The sequence below is a fragment of the Lissotriton helveticus genome, chromosome 3_1 (genome assembly GCF_964261635.1).
Source record: "Lissotriton helveticus chromosome 3_1, aLisHel1.1, whole genome shotgun sequence".
NCBI lineage: Eukaryota > Metazoa > Chordata > Amphibia > Caudata > Salamandridae > Lissotriton > Lissotriton helveticus.
Genome location: NC_136061.1, coordinates 399,621,419 through 399,640,450, shown reverse-complemented (window position 1 = coordinate 399,640,450; position 19,032 = coordinate 399,621,419). Strand labels below are relative to the sequence as shown.

Here is a 19,032-nt window from a genome sequence, read left to right as displayed (position 1 = left end):
TTGGCGGCAAAATAGCAGTTAGTCTACTATGTATTGAGTTCAAAGAATACCTGTACCTTTAGGGAGAGGACCAAAATCCCCATGTAAACCACAAGTAATCTCTTACAATTGGAGCTTCCCTTGGTTCCCTTCTGCACTCAAGGTTTAAACAGCCTGTAATACTCTAGATCTCCATTAAATAACCCAGTACTCCAGGGGGTAAACATCCTTTACAATGCATGCGTTCCAACGCATGCCATTACCCCGCATTTTTTACTCTGCAAAATCTTTTATAACACAGGACTTGTACACCACAAACCATTACAACGCATTCCCCAAAGTAAGGCCCCAGAGGAGCTAGAATAGTAAATTGCGTTGTAATGGGGAATGCGCGGTGATGGATTGTATTGTAGAGCCCTGCGTTGTAAAAGGTTCTGCGGGGTAAAAAATGTGGGGTAATGGCACATGTTGTAAAAGCATGCGGGGTAAAGTGCCCTACTCCTCCAGAGACCATTAACCACTTGAAGGGTTATTTTCATGTGGCTGGCTCTGTGACTTGGCATCCACATACCTTTCGGTCTCGCCAACATCCCTTAATTTGCCTGAAATAAGTTTCCTGAAATATATCCCTTTTCTGAGTACCTGGCCGCCACACATTTCAAACATGCATTGGCACAGCTAATAGATATAGCGTCGATGGCCAACGTCTTGGTTTTGTCAAAGCTTGTTTTAGTCTGTCATGGTTTTTGTAATGTTTATTGTCGGGGAAACTGCTGGACCCTAGTCAATCTGATAAAAAAAGATTGGCTAAAAGGAAAAATATGTTGGGGGCCACAAAAATGACACATTGCTATAATAATTCCAAGCACATAATGGAAACATTTTGTGTGTGGATGGGCTCATTGTGAAATAAACAGAATCTGTCACTCATAGTGAAGTTAGCAAATGCCTGAAGTGGGTTGGCCCACTGCCTTATGATGTATGTTGTAGTGAGTAGAGAAAAATGTAAATAACAACATCATAGGCCAGTGGATAAAGAGGGCAGGCTGAAAGCCCTTATAAGTATATTACATGTCCACTTAGTAAAATCAAGAGGTCTTGGCTAGGCGCAAGTTTGAGTTTGAGTTTTGAGTTTGAGTTTTAAAATACTTGTAGAGCGCTCGTTCACCTGCGGTTTCTTGGCGCTGCTGCTAACCAGATCCAGGGCTAAAAAACGGGGGAGACTGCTGGGGATTTAATCAAAGGATTTTGTGAACAAGTGGGCTTTGAGATGTTTGTGAAATTGCGGGTACAGGGCGGTGGATCGCAGATCCAAGGGAAGGGAATTCCAGAGGATTGGGGCAAGGGTAGCAAATTTCGAACCTCCCCACTTCTTTGTCCGGTAGCGTGGGATAGTGAGGAGGGACTGGGAGGACGAGCGGAGTTCCCTGGTGGGTACATAGGGGGTGATCTCTGAGGAGATAAATGCTGGAGCCAGGTCCAGTCGGGCCAAGAAAGTGATGGAGGCGAGCTTGAATTGGATTCGGGCTCGCACAGGGAGCCAGTGCAGGGATTTCAAGAGAGGGGAAGAACGGTGGAATTTGGGAAGATTGAAGACCAGGCGGGCCGCCTGGTTTTGTATCTGCTGCAAACGCCGTAAACTATATGCAGGGATACCTGCATATAGGGCGTTGCCGTAGTCCAGGCGGGACACCACCATGGCTAAGGTGATGAGTTTGAGAGCTGAGAAGGTGAAGAAACGGGACACCCTGCGTATAGTACGCAGTGAAAGGAAAGAGGAAGATACCACAGAGCTGACCTGGGAGTGAAGGGTGAGTTGAGAGTTGAGCTTTATGCCGAGGGTTTTAACAGAGGAAGAGGGTTCCGGAGAGGGGCCAAGAGAGGGGGGCCAGAAGAGAGGGGAGGGCAAGCATAACAAAGGACATTTCCCATTGAGGGCCGGGCCAATCAAAGTCTGAGTCTCCTGAACTATACAAATACTGGGGTCTGCAGTCAGGCCTTGGAAGAGCAACATCATCGTGTACTGTATGGATCTGAAGATTACTAATGGAACGTGGAACAACGTTGCTTCCACCCGCCTCTTCTGGGACAAAGCGTGAGTGAACTTCTCCTGCACATTTCCTTAAACTACTATTTTTCTGAAATAATTCTCAGCAGAAGTAGGCATCCCTCCAAAGAAAGGAATGCAGCAGGATCATCACAAGATCATGGCTGCCATCTCCTGAAACGATTCTGTTGTCCAAGAACTGGAACAGCAACTTACAGTATTACAATGAAGAGCTGACTAAGACAACCACAAATTAAGATGTTGTGAGAATGCCCCTACTCACCCTGCACCAAAGACCATGTATCGCCATGTGATATTCTCCCTTGTTTGTCGTGTACGTTCCCTGCTGGTGAAAAGTTGGGATTGGGCCTTTGCATCCTCCCCCTCCACCCAACCTGTTTTAATAGAGAGTTTTGGGGTACAATCTTTTCACCACCCACCTTTTCCTCACCAGGCAACATTAAGGTGCAGTAACCAGGGGCACTTTTGTCCAGATCCAGTATCAGGAGACCTCCAGCTTTCATGGCACAGGGGTCCCATGCCTGAAGCACCCCTCAAGGAGTTTCTTGGCAAAGCTGCAAGGTCACAGAGAAAGGCAGGCCCCACTGGAGCAAGAAAAAAGAGCTGTGCGTGACCACAGCTGAGATATAGTCCCTCTTCACCGTAACCTTAAGTGCAATATCAAAGGCCAATGGTGCATGATGGTAATTGTAAAAAAAAAAAAAAAAACTCAACTGAAACAGTAATTTCACTTACAGGTCATTATATTGTCAGATGTCCCTTCATAGTGTAAAAAGTATTGAGACTCTTAAGGGCACCCGAAAGTTCTCAGCATGACCAGTAAGAGTAGCGACATTGACAATTGTTTTGGTTTTCCGGTACTAGTATGTCTAACCACGTGGTAGCAAAATGCTGGCATCTTCCGGGCACCAGGACACCTCCACTTGCAATCACTGCAGCCCACGTCAGACGTTTCCTTTGTCACTTTCTCGAAGGATTCTTGTTTTCGCAAGTGATGCATTTAAATGTACTTTTGTTTCATTTCTTGCTTTCATTGACTTTGAATTTGTTTTTCCATATTTCCAGTTTAGAGGTGGTACCAATCACCTACTAATGCCCAATATTGAGTACTTAGCAGACCATGGGTTGGAATTTGAATATGGCAGACAGAGTACTTTGTCACAGAAGTGACCCTATTGGTTGCAGGACAGACTGTCAGATTCCTGTTAGAGGTTCCCCCGTTGGCTCTGTAAAGGAAAGCTTACTCCAACAGCCGGACAGAGGGCTGGTCATCAGAGTACTTGCATCACACTACCTGCCCTATTTAAAGCGGATGGTTTGATGTTATTTTTTTGCCATTTTATAGTATGGTCAAAGTTAGATGGGAATTCCTACTTCACTGTTGAGGGCCATTCATTCTTTGTATTAGAATACATGGGCACAGGTCAAACTGCACACAATGGCCTCGCCTCAGGAAAGATGAAGATTAATACAGGGTTGAAGCAGGGCTTCGTGTTGGCCCCACTGCTTCTATTTTATACAAAGCAGATCTGCCTGAAACCCTTATTATACAGAGAATTCATGATGTATGTGAATTAATGGAAAAACGAAAACTGAGAAATCACATTGGATGAAACCAAAACACGGAAAAACTATTTTAGGGAAATACAATTTTTTTTTTTGGTGTCCTCATATATGCCACCAGATTTCATATGCTCTAGATGGGTCTCGCTGTTGCCACTTATACTGACATTTACGAGTCCGCCCTGGAGACAGTATCATGGCAAACAGAGATGTCCCAGAGGTAGGTTGTTTTCCTTATCCTACTCCCCCTAGCCGATGATGGAAGGCTTTAAGCCAGGGGGAGGACAGGACCGACACAACCTCTGGCATAATCATTGGACCATTTACTTGTTTAACCAGACCTCAAGTTTAGACCAGACATTCTCAGTATTCTCGTTACGTCCGACCATGTCCATCTTACATACTTCCATTATATATTCTAAACATTCTGCAAATCTGGGGGGAACTGTTGACTTCCACTCCATGCAAATTTGTCTCCTAGCAATAACTACTACATAAAAAATAAACTGAGTATCCAAACTATTAATGTTATAGTCTTTCAGTAAACCGAAAAATACAAGTCTAGGTGAACATATAATGGTTGTTGACAATATCTCACCTAAAAAATCTACAATCGCTTTCCAATAGTCCTGGATTACCGGACAAGATATGGACATCATCTGCTGCAATGTAGTTACATCGGGGACAGTAATAATTATTTTGTGTTATCTTATGCAGTTTGGCCGGGGTCCAATATACTCTATAAACTGTGAATAAATGATTGCGTCTTAAATTAGCTGGTTTGATTAACCTCTGGGAAAGGGAAAAGGAATCTGACCATATTTTACTACCTTCTTCAGGAAGTTCAGCTATACTGTTTTCCCATAAATTTATCACCTTTGAGTGTAGTTTATTCTCTTCATCTTTAATTATCAACTTATACCAAAACGATACTTCTTTTATCCATTTCCCCCCCCCTACAAACTGCATCAAGAGTGTCTGGATCTTTTTCCCGCTGCAGATTCTGACTTGACCACCAAGCAGATAGTTGGTAATATTTAAACCTAGTCAGGTGTCCATTAGTGAGTTGTGTTAAAGAGTTCCAATCCATTAGGCCTGAATCTGCCCATAGATCTCCCCACTTTTGTATTCCAGCTATTTTCAGGGGTTGTGAGAGCTGATCTTGGAGACATAGGGGCGTTCCCGGGGAATCCCAGATTGGGGTGTATGTATGATAATAAGGAATATTAAAAACCTTCCGAATAAACCCCCAGTTTTTAAGTGCAGTCTGAAGTATCTTAAGACGAATTTTTTAAAAAAAATTCTGGTCTCCGAACTTGAATAAAAAATAATCGTGGTCATAAGGTAAATCGTATAATAAAGCCTGAAACAAGCGGCCCTGTGATGATGCGTCTAACGTGTTCGCAAGTAGCCTGAAGTTTTTAAAGTGAAAGGCATGACAATATGATAGTAAGTCTGGAAGGGCTAAACCTCCAATTTTTAAACCCCTTCTCAATTTTTTCCATGCTATCCTGGATGACTTACAAGCCCATATAAATGAACCAATCTTACCCTGGAGAATATTAATATCTTTCGAAGAAAATGATAAAGGGATACAATTATATAAAAAAGTCAATTTGGGAAGGATAGTCATTTTGATGAGGTTAACTCGGCCATGGATATTTAGTGGCAGATTCCCCCATCTTGTTAAAGTTTTATTAATGTCTTTGACCACCGTCTGCCAACTGAGTAATGGTATGTTCTTTAGTGCTTGAGTTAAATAGATTCCCAAGTATCGCATTTTTTGTTTCACGCCCTGTATATGTATGTTGTTATTCCAACCCATTATCTCTGTTTTCTCCCTGTTAATCTGGTAACCTGATAATTTTCCGAATTCTTCTGATAGATAAAATAGCCTGGGTATTGCTACTGAGTGATTAGAGGTGTACAAGAGGAGGTCATCTGCATACAGGGCAGTTTTTAATAACATATTGCCAAGCTTAAAAGGTGAAATACAATTTTAAGGAAACACAAACAAATCGAAAATTAAAGGAAACATTTCAAAGGAAGGATAATATTAAGGAGACATCCAAAATCACACACTTGGGTGAAGATTTTAGGTAGTGAAGGTTTTTGAGTTCAAGGATAGGTAATTTGTAGAGGCAGTGAGGGTTTGTTAGGGCTCAGGGATGGGTGGATTTTCGGGCTGGTGAGTGTTTTTAAGGTTCAGTGATGGGTGAAGGGTTTTTAGTGTTCAGGAATTGACGGAGTTCAGGGTGGTGTGGGGTATTAAGGGTTCAGCGATAGGTGGAGTTTAGATAAAGATAGAGGTTTTAGGGTTCAGGGATGGGGTAGTTTAGCGGTAGTGAGGGGTTTTAGGAGTAATGAATGGTTAGTTTTCAGGGGTGGTGAATTTTTTCTTAGGGTTTAGTGATGGGTGGAGCTTAAGGGTGGTGCAGGATTATAGAGCTAAGGGATGGGTTGGGTTCAGGTGTAAAAAGGAGCTTTCAGGGTTCAGGAATAGGTGGAGTTTAGGGGTAGTGAGGGGCTTTAGGTTAAGAGATGGGTAAAGTTTAAGAGTAAAAAGATCTTTATGGATTCAGGGATGGGTAGAGTTTAGTGTTCGGTGTTGGGTGGAGTTTAGGTGTGATACGGGGTTTTTCAGGATTCAGGGATGCATGAAGCTTAGGGTCAATCAATCAATCAAGGTTTTTATAGCGTGACAATTCACCCCTGAGGGTCTCAAGGCGGTGAAAGGGTTGAAAATGGCCTTTATGGTTCAGGGATTGGTGAAGTTTAAGGGCCAGGGATAGGTGTAGTGTATGAGTGGGGAGACATTTTAGGAGACAGAGATATATGGTGTTTACGGGTGTTGAGGGCACATTGAAATAAAAGCATACAATTTCATTTTTGCTATAAATCTGAAATGTTGTTCCCTGCCGTAAATTATTGAAATAAATACCTTTGACAAAAATATTTCTGAAAGTAACACCTGCAACCATTTAATTTACACCTTTCAAATAAGAATGCAGACGGCAATAAACATTTTTTTTTTTTAAAAGACATTCAATGAACTGGTTTCCATAAAATGGTAAATGTAATTTGTCCTGAAAATGTTTATTAAACCATTTACATGAAATTGTGTCACAGTAATGCAATGGCGGCTGGCACTTGAAGGCGGAGGGGGGCGGGTCACGGGGGTGGGGGGAAAGGAGGGAGTAAAATAAAAACAATAAAAAGTACACACTTACCTGTTAGCCGCTGATGCCCGCCATTGCGGCCGCCTCCTCTTGGTCCTCTCCCCCGTTTCCAGTGCAGGAAGCAGGATTCACCCACCTCCCAGCCTCCTGATAGCCAATCATAACACTGCAATGCAGGTTTGTGATTGGTCTGAGCGCCGTCAAAGGGTGCTCAGCCAGAGAATGGGAGACCGGTCATGTTCTCCATGTAGGCTGTAATGCAGCCTGCATTGAGAACATGCAAAGTGTGCATGAATGTTTGGCCGGCCCCAAAGCAGATTCTGGGCACAATTTATATGTTGGCGGTATGCATACTCCGTCGAAATGCAGTATGCTTACCGCCACCACAATGGTCTGCCTACTGAATTTAGATGCATGCTTAAACCACTCTGACGGCCCTGTGGAGTAAGGGTCGCCGGTGGCTGACCTCTAATTCCACTCACCAAATGTTGATGGGTGGAATTAGAGATCAGTTTTTACTGCTAATCACTGCCAGGGAAACCCTGACGGTAAGTTGCAATGAAAACTGCTAAATGCTCCCCTTGCCATGGGAGATGACTCCCATGGCGAGGGGAACATTGTTTTTTATTTTACAAAAGAATACAGGTTGGTGCAGGGCCCGTCATGTCGACGGAGCCCTGGACCAAACTGTAAAATGCATTGACCGGAACCACAGTGACGGTGGTTCCTGGCAGTGCATTAAGAAAAGACCTCCTACTTGCCGGTCACTTAAAAATCTGGCAGACTGTACCTTCTGTACTCTCACTAGAGTCCCTTGAGCCCAATTAAAAAAAACAGAGCCTTTTGATTGGCCCAGGGAGCTTTTATTTCCTCGGGCCAAAATGCTCACGTGGGAATGAGTGCTTTGATTGTCTGCCCGTGAAAAAATTTTCTGGCACCCATTACAGGACTCGTGAAATTAGCCTAATTAGTCTCAGTTTAATAAAGTAAATAATATAAGGGGGCATTGAAGGGATACCCTGCCCCTTAGGGTCTGTAGGGGGGACCCAGATGGACCACCTCTCCGCCCCAACCAAAAAAACAACAACGTTTGCTGCAATGAAATGGGATCCTGGCAAAATAAAGGAAAACATTGCCACCATTTTTTTACAAATCTATATGGGGAATGGGCATGAGTAAGGCCCCCATCCACTATCCCATTTTGGGCCCCGGGAACCCCACTCCTTTTGAGCCTGATATGTCAGTTAAGGTGAGGGGGTGCATGTCCCCCTCCCCGAGCCTCCTTAGGCCCCAGGAACTCCATCCTCTGGGGTCAAAATTATAAAAAAGGGAGGGGGCATGCGGCATCCTCTCCCTTAGCCTTGGTAGGCCCCAGGGACCCGATCCCCCTGGGGCTGATTTCTTTACAAAAAGGGAAGGGGAGCATGCAGCCCCCCTCCCTGAGCCTTCAGAGGCCTCGGTGACCCCATCGCCCTGGCCGCTCATTAACTGTATCCTCACTTTAGGGGTACATTTTTAGTGTCCAACTTTGCAGTGGTCATTTCAGCATGGGCAAGGAAACGTGTTTGCTCCCGCCAGGTGGGAGCATTTTTAAATCTCCTGCCAAACACGCCTTCCCTGGCAGCAGTAGTGCTGGCAGGGAAGGCAGGTCTGCTCCAAGCGGCAGGATATTTAAACATGCTCACGCCGGCCTGGAGTGAAGTAATTTTCCTAAGACGTTCCCCTTCAAAGTGGCTGTCTTCAAGTTGAAGACAGCCACATAGAAAAGGAAACCTTCACAATCTTGGCAGAGTACCCAATATTTGGCAGATTTTCCATGCTGAACATAAGCTAAATTCAAAATCAGTCCTTTGGTATAAGGCATCATGGTTCACTTGGAACAAAACTCAGTTTTACCTCTGAACCTGTTACGTACTTCCTACAGCCAGTAGGAACTGTGGACATTGAGGTTAGCGGAAAGATCTGGGCCGAGACGTCAGGTTATTATAGGTGTAAATATAAAGTACTCTAGCAAATACCTCATAGAACAGCTAAAAAGAGCCTTCATTGCATAGATGGACAAAGCTGGCTTCAGAGCCATGTTGGGATATCAGCTGAGAGTAGTGTGTCACCTCAGAAAGCAGAGGTATGAGAGTGGATATGGCCCTGCCCAATGTGTGTGTAGTATTCCACACAAGGAACAACAAATTGTTCCATCCGAGAACAAAGAGGAGCCTCGTCTGCGGACCCCTGCCCTTGGCTTAATGGTGAACAACAAAATGACTGAGGCATCAGTAGGAGAATTTATTCAGATCCTGTTCATGGTGAACTTTAAAGAAACTGCTAAGAGCTAGCATACGATTTGGGAAACATGGGTACATGGAGCGACCTACAGTCGATCAGTAGAGTTTGTCTAGGGGCTGTTTGAGCCGTTATTTGTGGAGCACTTAGTGAGCACATGACCTTTAGGAACGTGTCAACGCTTAGCTGACTCCCAGGTTACAGACCCAAAGTTGCTAGTTTTTACTGCCGACAAATGGGTGGCAAACAGGTTGCACAAGAAGAGGAACGAGATTCAACAAATAAAAAGGGTCACCATAAAAACACCCAGAAAATCTCAAAAGGATTCCAGGATTCCCAAGACGTCAAGCAGAAGAGGAAAGTGAAGCCTCAAAGAATGCCTTAGTTTGCCTAACTGATGGTGTTTGCACTTTCAGAATGCGATCAAGAAGAGAAGGGATGTGGGGTGCCGGCAGGTTCCTGAGCACCCACGTAGCATGTAACTAATTCAATGTTCGCTGAAAACATACAGCCATCTGGCCACTCTGCTGAGGCCGCCATGGTCTCCTTGGGGATATGAGCAGAAGACCGAGACATACGTCATTCTGGAATTCAACAAAATGCTCACCAGTTTCTGCATTACACTCACACCGATGATCAGCTGCTCTTCAGGGGACAGCATCACCATGTCTGACTGCACGTTTATTGACACTGATAAATACCTTATATGGCAAAGAGTTTTTGCCAAGGATGCTTGTCAGCCTGCTTTCCTATGGACCAGGTGGCTTTCCAAGTCAGCGGCAAAACCAAACATAATAAGTGGGTTTCAGAGGTGATTTCTCTGTGGACTATTTGATGGAAAAAGACCTAGTTCAGTCGGGAATAATGGATATTGGTTTCACTTCTGTTTCGACGGCCGACCTGTAGCATTCGAAAAAGGAGACCCTTGGAACAGGAGCGCAGCCAACCTGGCAAAGGTTAAACTTGTGCCGGCACAGGAGAACCTACTGTCTTCCCTCAGGGATCCCTAGTGCGCTCTGAACAAGAAAATTGTGTACGGGTCAGACAAAGTGCCCGTTCTGCCAAGACTCCGCGTCCATGTCTAGGTGCAGGCTTAAGGGAAGCCTCTCTGGGTGCCTCAAATACGCCTGGGGGGATCAGCTCCTTTACCTAGTACCAAAGAACCCTGAAGTGGATAAAGTGAGTAAAGTGGCTTGTTTCTGGAGCTTATTGCTCAGGCTCTCCACACCAAGACCCAGTGTTGCCCGGTTGTTCATCTAGATGCATCATGGGCCGCTTGCAGATATGGGAGTCAACAGCTGTCCATCCAAGCCTCCGAGGGAACTCCCAGCAGTTCAGTTGGGCCACCTGGTCCCTATAGGCAGAAACAGCGTATTCGTTTCTCAAAAGTAAGAAAAAGCTATATTTGAAGGTGATCGTCTTTTCAAGAGGATCCCTTGAGGAGCACATCTAATTGCATATTTAAGGATCGCTCTTTCTTGCCTTAACCTGCGGGCTGAACTGAAGTAGGGAGCAAGGATAAAATGGTATTTCCACAGTTATAGCCCTTTCATTGACTGCTGGTCGAGGAAACAAAAAGAATTTAAACTCATGTCTGCTCTGACATGGAGGGTGAGAAGAGGAAATTGTCTCTGACCCCCACAGCCCTTTCCTCAACTCTAAACTGAAGACAGGGCCAGCCCTCCCATGGGCACATTTGCCTATATAATTACAGAGTTACCCAGGAACCTCGTTTAAAGCCATTTTTCCCCTTCAGGAGAGGAGCAGGATGTCTGAGAAGAGGCAAGTTTCTTACCCTCATGAAGCTGAGATAAATGCTTCAATTGGGAAGAGCCTTGAGCAATCATGCAAAAGTGAGATGGCCGGTGTGCCTTCTAAGCCTCTTGCGCGAGTACAAGGAAGTAGACCTTTCATCTGGGGAAGTTATAGCAAAGTGCCAAGAAGAGATATTATAGTAAGGCAATGATTTTGACACATTAGAGTAATTTGGAATTGATAGTACATTAATTTGATTACAATGGAATTTTACAAATGGCAGATAATATCACTGTAGCGGAATGGCAGATGAACATTTCAGTAAAGAGACAGTAAAGGAGTGGTAGTAGAATAACAAAACAAAGAGTGCCAGTGAAAGGATAGTGCTGTAGTGATACCAGGTACATTACAACCAAGGAGTGGTGGAGGGAGGTAGCAGTAACATAATGGTACAGTGATGTTACAAAATGTGATCCTGACTAGGGAACACGATTACAGTAAAGTGACGGTAGCGGAAAGCGAAGCAGCGTGATGTTATAATACCCTAACATTCGGTCATAGCAAGAGTCTAGTTAAGTGATGACGAAAGGATATTGCTGAAAAATGGTGGTGCAGAGAAATTACAGTACAGTGGCACAGGAATATTATAATAAAGTGATGGTTGAAAACCACTACAGCAAAAGGGTGAAACAGAAATACTGTGGTAAAGTGATGCTGCAAAGAAATGACAGTAAAGTGGCATAGGAATAGTATAATAATATGATTATGGAAGTCTATTACAGTAAAGTGACAATACAGGAATATTGCACCAAAGTGATGGCGCAGAGAAATTACAGCCAAATGGCACAGGGATAGTATAATAATGTCATGATGGAAGTCTATTACAGTAAGGTAATGACACAAGAATATTGCAGTTATGTGATGGCAGAGGCATCTTGTAGTAAAGTGCTGGGACCCTAGGATAACGGAATCAAGTGATGGAGGGAGGATATTAGAATATCCTGCTCTCTGCATTGGTACTCCATTTCTCTAAGGTGCTGTGGTGAATAGTCCTGAGATGAGGATGTTATCTAGATTGGGTACCTGTCTTTTGAATCCAACGAGCGGCTCCTGCAGCACCAGCAGCAGCACAGGAGGAGGAGAAGCAGCAGCAGAGGCAGGAGTATCCCAGCTACCAACGCTCCGTAGTGTTGTGCGTCTGTGAAGAAAGGACATCCGGGTCAGACCCTGCATGCAGCTGTACCCCAAGTGCTGCTCAAACACACAGAAATCCACGCAGCAGCACGTACAGTCTCAATGTAAAATCTACAGAGCTGGAAATGGAAAACATTTACTCCTGGAACCCATAAATTGGGGGTCAAGGTGTGGCAACAAAAAGGTGGAGGGGCGAAGTCATGAAAATCAGTCTGACAGTCAACATACGCATTCTTTTAACACTGTCACAAAGAAATTGACAACAAGGAGAAAGGTGACAATAAATCTGTTCTGGCCTAATTGGATACAAAGGCTGCATTTTATCCATTCTGGCCTAATTGGTTACGATGTTTGACAGAATGAAACACGCGCAGTTATATCATAACTAAATGCAAATACGGCTTGTAAGGCAAAGAGAAAAACGTTTTTTGTTGTAGATTTATTTTTTCGGTACTTCAACTTCCTGGTGTAAACATTAGGAATTAAGTACAAATTCAGAGTGATTCTTATTTGTGGAAACCGATGCATAAAAAAACATTTCACCATGTTTCACAATGCAGTTTAATTAGTGCAGTAAGTTACAACATTGGAATTAACTAATTCCAATCTGGATATCCTGTCTTTATATGTACTGTAAAGGTTATCTTATTCATGTTCTACCAAATGTAGATATGCACCGTTAAATAGCCATTGGTGTGCAATGGCGGGAAGGAAAAGTAGATGATGACAATCATAAAACCCCATTAGAAGCATGTAACTAAGGCTGCATTTTAAAATATCTTTTGTGAGTATGGCACTACTGTAGAAAGCTTTGTGTGCCCATTAAGTTTCAGGGAGTAATAATAATGGTCAGATAATTCTGGTGGTTAACGCACTTGCTGGAGAAATCGTTTTTTAGGTCTCGGCTCTAGGTGGCACGCATGCGCTGTCTCGAAAAGGGACCTGTTATATGTACTTTGTGGGCTACAGCCCATCCATAGGCTGGCTCCCTCATCACTACATTAAAATTTTTCTCCTCATTTGCCCATGGCATGTATCTGTCATGCCTCTTCCTATCTGTAGCACTCTCCAAGAGCAGCAACCAATTACTGCTAAACATACGCAGGGGCCATTTTAATGCATTGTTACAGGACTTTTATATTACTTTAAGGGCGCTTTTTACAAGTGCTACTGTTTTTACCCGTACCGTTCTTTCTTTCCTGATCGTGCTACTTTGTTATTTATTTATTTCTCTTTGCATCTCACAATCCTTCTATGTTGTTCTCTCTCTCCCCGTTCTTTACTGCCTGTTGTTGCATCCTCTCTCTGACTTCCGCTAGTTTTTTTTTTTGCAGTTTTTTTTATAGCGCTAACTCAACCCAAAGCGATTGGAGTGCTTTACATGAGCACCAGTTATATTACACAAGGATACATTCATGTCTTGGTAGCCCCAGGGAGATTAAGTAATTTGCCCTGAATCACAGGATGTTGAGCCGATGCCAAGAATCGAACCTGGTTCCCTAGCTCCAAAGTCGGCATCTCTGGGCGTTACCCCACATCCTTTTTCCAGCAGATGGACTATGATCAGTAAAGACCTAGTTTTCGCATGGGTCATCACGTGCCTTTCCTTTCTGCTGTTACTCATGCTGCACTTTTTTTTCGTTAGGGAAACTCTTTGTTCTCGAAGCTCAAAATAACCCCCACAGGACTCACATTTGCTTGAATCTGTTCTAAACAGGCAACTGCTATGTTCAGAGTTGAACAGCAATCGGGTGGTTCACATGCCATTATTTTTAAGCATTTTAACTTTGATCACTATATATCGATCAACATAATTTCAAGCTTGGTTCATTTTCTTTTGATATGTGAAAATGGAAAACGTACAGGATGAGGTGGTTGCACTGTTTTCTGTAAGATGCCATGTACAACACTGAAATAAATATTTCTAAACACTGACAGCCCTCCCTCTCAATATCTGCCTTCCCCTGGACTGGGCTGCGCGGATCCTTTGCACCCATGGGCGTGCTCTTTGAAGGCGCAGCAGCGGCACCTAGGGAAGGACTGAGCTTGACGGAGAAACCCCCAGGATCACGTTTTATCTGTGTACATCTCAGTTACACTGCAATACCTATACATGTTGATGGGAGCTTCCTGGTGGATTTTGTGGCATTGGATCCGTATATAAAATAAGTGCATAGTCGGAAATTCAAGTAAGCAGGAGCCCCGTTGCTGCAAACATCAGTTTTATATCAGGTACTGCTAGACATATATACTCAGCCTTAATTTTGGACGGAGGCATTCTGAAAGCATATTTTACACTGAATTTGATAATCACAGCTTTATGTACATATAGTGATGCATAAAAAACTCCCTATCTATCTTTAATTTATCTATCTAAAGTCTATCTATCCATCTACCTTCTATCTATCTATCTATCTATCTATCTATCTATCAATCTATCTATCTATCTATCTATCTGTCTGTCTATCTATCTATAAATCTATCTATCTTTTATCTATTTATTTATGTATCTATCTTTATCTATCTATTTGTCTGTCACTCTATCTATCTGTTATCTATCTATCTAGCTAAGGAGTGGAGTAGTACAGGGTACAGTGCAGAGGTGTTTCATTAGAGTTGCCTAGAGTGCAGTGGCCTAGAGTACAGTGGTGTAGATTGCAGTGGACTACAGTGGTGCAGAATAGATTAGAGTGCGTAGAGTGGAATGATGCAGAGTAGAATGGCGTGTGTTGGTGTAAAGTGCAGTGGCACAGAGTGCAGTGACATAGAATGTAGTGGTGCAGAGTGCAGTGGCACATAGTGCAGTGACATAGAGGGTTGTGGTGCAGAGAAGGGTGGCTTTGAGTTCAGTTGCAGAGAACGCAGTCTTGCAGATAGAGTGTCAGAGTACATTGTCGGAGAGTGCATTGGTGTAGAGTCGAGTGGTCCGGAGAAAAGAAGTACAGTGGCAAAGAGTGCAGTGGTGCATAGTAGAGTGGGAGAGTGTGCACTTGCTGAGTAGAGAGGCATAGAGTGAAGAGGCTTGGAGTGAAGTGGTGTAGAGTGCAATGTCATTGAGTACAGTGGTGCACAGTAGATTAGAGTGGCGTAGAGTGCATTGTTGTAGAGTGCAGTAGAGTAGAGTGCTGAAGAGTAGAGTGGAGTACAGATCAGTTGCAGAGTGCAATGTTGCAGAGCAGGGTGTCAACAGTGCAGGGTTGTAGAGTGCATTAGTGTAGAGTGTAGTGGGATAGAGTGGTACAGAATAAAGTGTCTGAGTACAATGGTGTAGAGTAGAGTGGTGTTGAGTGCAGTGGCATAGAGTAGAGTGTGGCAAAGTAGTGTATAGTGGCGTACAGTGCAATGGTGCAGAGCCGATTATCGTAGAGTGTATTGGTTTCAGGTAAAGTGGTGTAGAGTGCAGTGGCGTAAAGTGCAGTGGCGTGGAGTGGCACAGGGTAGATTCTAGTGGTATAGAGTGCAGTGGCATAGAGTAGAGTATCTTAGAATGCAGTGCTGCCAAGTAGTTTAGAGTGGATTGGCATAGAGTACAATGGTGAAAAGTGCAAAGGTGCATAGTAGAGTAGTGTGGGATATAGTGCATTGGCATAAAGTAGATTGGTGTAGAGTGCTGTGGCCTAGAGTACAGAGGTGTAGATTGCAGTGGAGTACAGTGGGGCAGAATAGATTAGAGAGGCGTAGAGTGGAATGATGCAGAGCAGAGTTGCGTGTGGTTGCATAGAGTGCATTGGCGAAGAGTGCAGTAGAGTAGAGTGCTGCAGAGTAGAGTGGAGTACAGTTCAGTTGCAGAGAGTGCAATGTTGCAGAGCAGGGTGTCAAACAGTGCAGTGCTGTAGAGTGAATTAGTGTAGTGGGATAGAGTGGTGCAGATTAAAGTGACTGAGTACAATGGTGTAGAGTGGTGTTGAGTGCAGTGGCATAGAGTAGAGTGTGGCAAAGAAGGGTATAGTGGCGTACAGTGCAATGGTGCAGAGCAGATTATCATAGAGTGCAGTGGCGTAGAGTGTACTGGTTTCAGGTAAAGTGGTGTAGAGTGTGCAGTGCCGCAGGAGCTGGGAGTTCCCTATAGGCGAGACCAGCGCCTATTAGATGGGAGGGTTCCCCAGGGGAGGGTTAGGGAGGGGTCTAGGGGGGGAGGGGAAAAATAAAAAATCCTCATACAATGAAAAAACCAGCAAGCTAGTCAGCATAGTGGAAGGTGGGAATGTCACTTTTTTGTATAGACTACTATGGCTGCGAGCAGGATGAGTAGTAAAAAATTTCTTTCTTGGAACCTCAATGGAGTTGGGAGTGTGAAAAAACAAGCAAGGGTGTGTGAATTTTTTTAAAAACTCAGAGGCTTCAGTCTGTTTACTACAGGAAACCCATTTAGAGGCAAAGCTGTGTAAACAAGTATTTAGTAAGTTAGGCTGGGTAGAAGAGGTACTCTGTTCAGGGCAGACTGGGGTAACAAGGGGGGTAGCCATAATAATAAGAGCCAACAAGGGGATAAAAGTCCGGAAATGGGACACGGACCCGTCCGGGAGATGGTTAGTGGCGGCTTTGTTAATAGATAACGTCCCATATACCTGTGCGGTGTATTATGGTCCCAACGAGGACAATTCCAACTTCCTTCTGAAGTTGGAGGGAAGTCTACTACAGTATAATGCGCCAGTAATATTAGGAGGGGACTTTAACTTGGTTTTTGATAGCATGCTGGATCGTACTTCCAGAGCTAAATATTCTACCCCGAAAAACTCCCTCCGAGTCTTAAGAAATATCATGAAAGGTTTTAATATCTTAGACGCTTGGAGAGCAAAGTACGGTGCTGTTAAAGAGTATACCTTCTTCAGCAAGAAATATAAACATTATTCAAGAATTGATTATTTCTTGTTAGATCGTTCTTTAACCCCTTCAGTGCTAATGACAAGGGTAACTCGTCATGGAGTTTCCATTGATTTCAATGGAAAGTCAATGGACCCACTCCCACACCCCTTAGCAGCCAAGTGGTTAATCCCCGACTTAGTGTCAGTAACCCATTTACCGCTAGGTATATCTGATCACTCTGCGATAGAGCTTATACTGAACTTCAGAATTAAGCCCACTGTGGTTAGATGGACCCTGGACAGAACCCTCATGCTGGAAAATCAGACTTTGTCCAAGGTTAAAGAGAGTATATCCGAGTTCTTTCTTTTTAACATAGGTTCAGGTACAGAACAACTCGTCTGGGATTCTTTCAAGGCGTACTTAAGGGGTATTTTGTGCTCCATGATGTCTTTTAAAAGAAAAACATTAAAAATAAGAGAAACTCAAGACCTTGAGGGAATCAAAAAGAAGGAACTGGAGCTGCAGTCAGCAGTCCGGATGGACAGGGAATGTATCCCAAGGCTAGAAAAAGAACTTTTGGATCTCCAATCTCAATTTCAGACAAGAAGTGATAAAGTTATCAAGGACAGATGGGAGGTCAGCAAAATGAAGAACTTTGAATATGGAGAGAAATGTGGAGCCCTTCTTGCCTGGAAAGCGAGGGCAGAGAAGAGTAGGAACAACATAGACTTACTAATCCATCGAGTATCTGGGACTATGTTAACAGGGGATTAACTGATCAGGGAGGAAGCGAGAGGATTCTTTAAGGACCTTTACCAAGAGGTCGGTGGCATAAAACTAGAGGCAGTCGACTCTTGGCTGGGCCGGATTGATCTGCCCCAACTGCCCGAGGAAGCAAAGAGTCTTCTAACCAATGAGATCACAGAAGGGGAAGTGAGGGCGCAACTGAAGAAGATGAGTCGGGGGAAAGCGGCAGGACCAAATGGCTTACCATCAGAAGTTTACGAAGACAACCTAGAAGCAATCCTGCCCGTCCTCGTATCACTTTTTAACAGGATTCGTCTCCAGGGGGAAAATACACCTACCTCCTGGCTTGAAGCCACTATTGTATTAATAGCAAAACCAAATAAGAAGCCCCAGAGGATAGAATCCTACAGGCCGATTTCTCTTTTGAACTCCGATTTGAAAATCTATTCCGGCCTACTAGCCTCCAGGCTAGCAAAAGTCATCAAGGCTATAATTCACCATGATCAGAGAGGCTTCATACCAGGTCGACAGTTGAATGAACTTACCTTTCAGGTACTGGGGGTAATAGATCTTGCTGAAGAAAGGCGCCTTCCGCTAACATTAGTTGCAATAGATGCCGCTAAGGCGTTCGACCAGGTAAATTGGATTTTTCTCTGGCAGACCATGGCTAAGCTGGGGTTCCCATCCATGTTTATTGAGGGAATTAAATCCCTATATAAGGATCCTCGTGCTAGAGTCTTGATCAATGGGGGCTTGACAGACTGGTTTAACATCTCCAGAGGCACAAGGCAGGGATGTCCCCTGTCTCCCCTACTGTTTGATGTCTACATCGAGCCCTTTGTGTGTTCCCTGAGATCAGATCCCAACATCCTGCCCTTTAAAATGGGGGAAGTTGAACTTAAAACCGCATTATATGCAGATGATCTTCTCCTTTATACCACCAACCCTACAGAATCAATCCCCTTATTATTTAAATTATCTGAAGAATTTGGGAGGGTGTCGGGTTACAAAATAAATAAGGAGAAGACCGAAATCATGAGTTGGAACAATTCCCCCCCAGTACAGGGCGCTAAACAAAAAATGAGGTATTTAGGAATACAGCTTACTCAGAAACTAGCAGATACCGCCAAAACCAGCTGGCAGATGGTAGTAAAGGAAGTTAGTAAGCTACTATCAAGGTGGGTGACTCTCCCTTTGAACATCTATGGAAGAGTGAACCTCATAAAAATGACCATTCTCCCTAAAGTTACCTTCCTCTTTAATAACATACCATCATCTTTTGACCACAAGGACATTGCCAAGCTTCAAGGTAAAATAGGTTCATTCATTTGGGCCACAAAATCTCCAAGAATCGCTTGGAGGAAGTTGAGAAGGGGACTGAAGCTGGGTGGCCTTGCACTACCAGATCTTTTGATGTACTGCTATGCCTTCCAGCTTAAGAATTTTAGAATCTTGGCGAAC

The 19,032-nt window shown here is 43.9% G+C and overlaps 1 protein-coding gene across 1 annotated transcript in view; it reads right to left on the bottom strand.

The window, feature by feature from the left end:
• Positions 1-19,032, bottom strand: part of SCARF1 (scavenger receptor class F member 1) — a 232,104-nt gene that overhangs the window by 86,798 nt on the left and 126,274 nt on the right. The window contains exon 8 of the mRNA XM_078680166.1: positions 11,908-12,022. Within this exon, the coding sequence (XP_078536292.1) occupies positions 11,908-12,022 (115 nt within the window). The remainder of the gene's footprint in view (positions 1-11,907; positions 12,023-19,032) is intronic.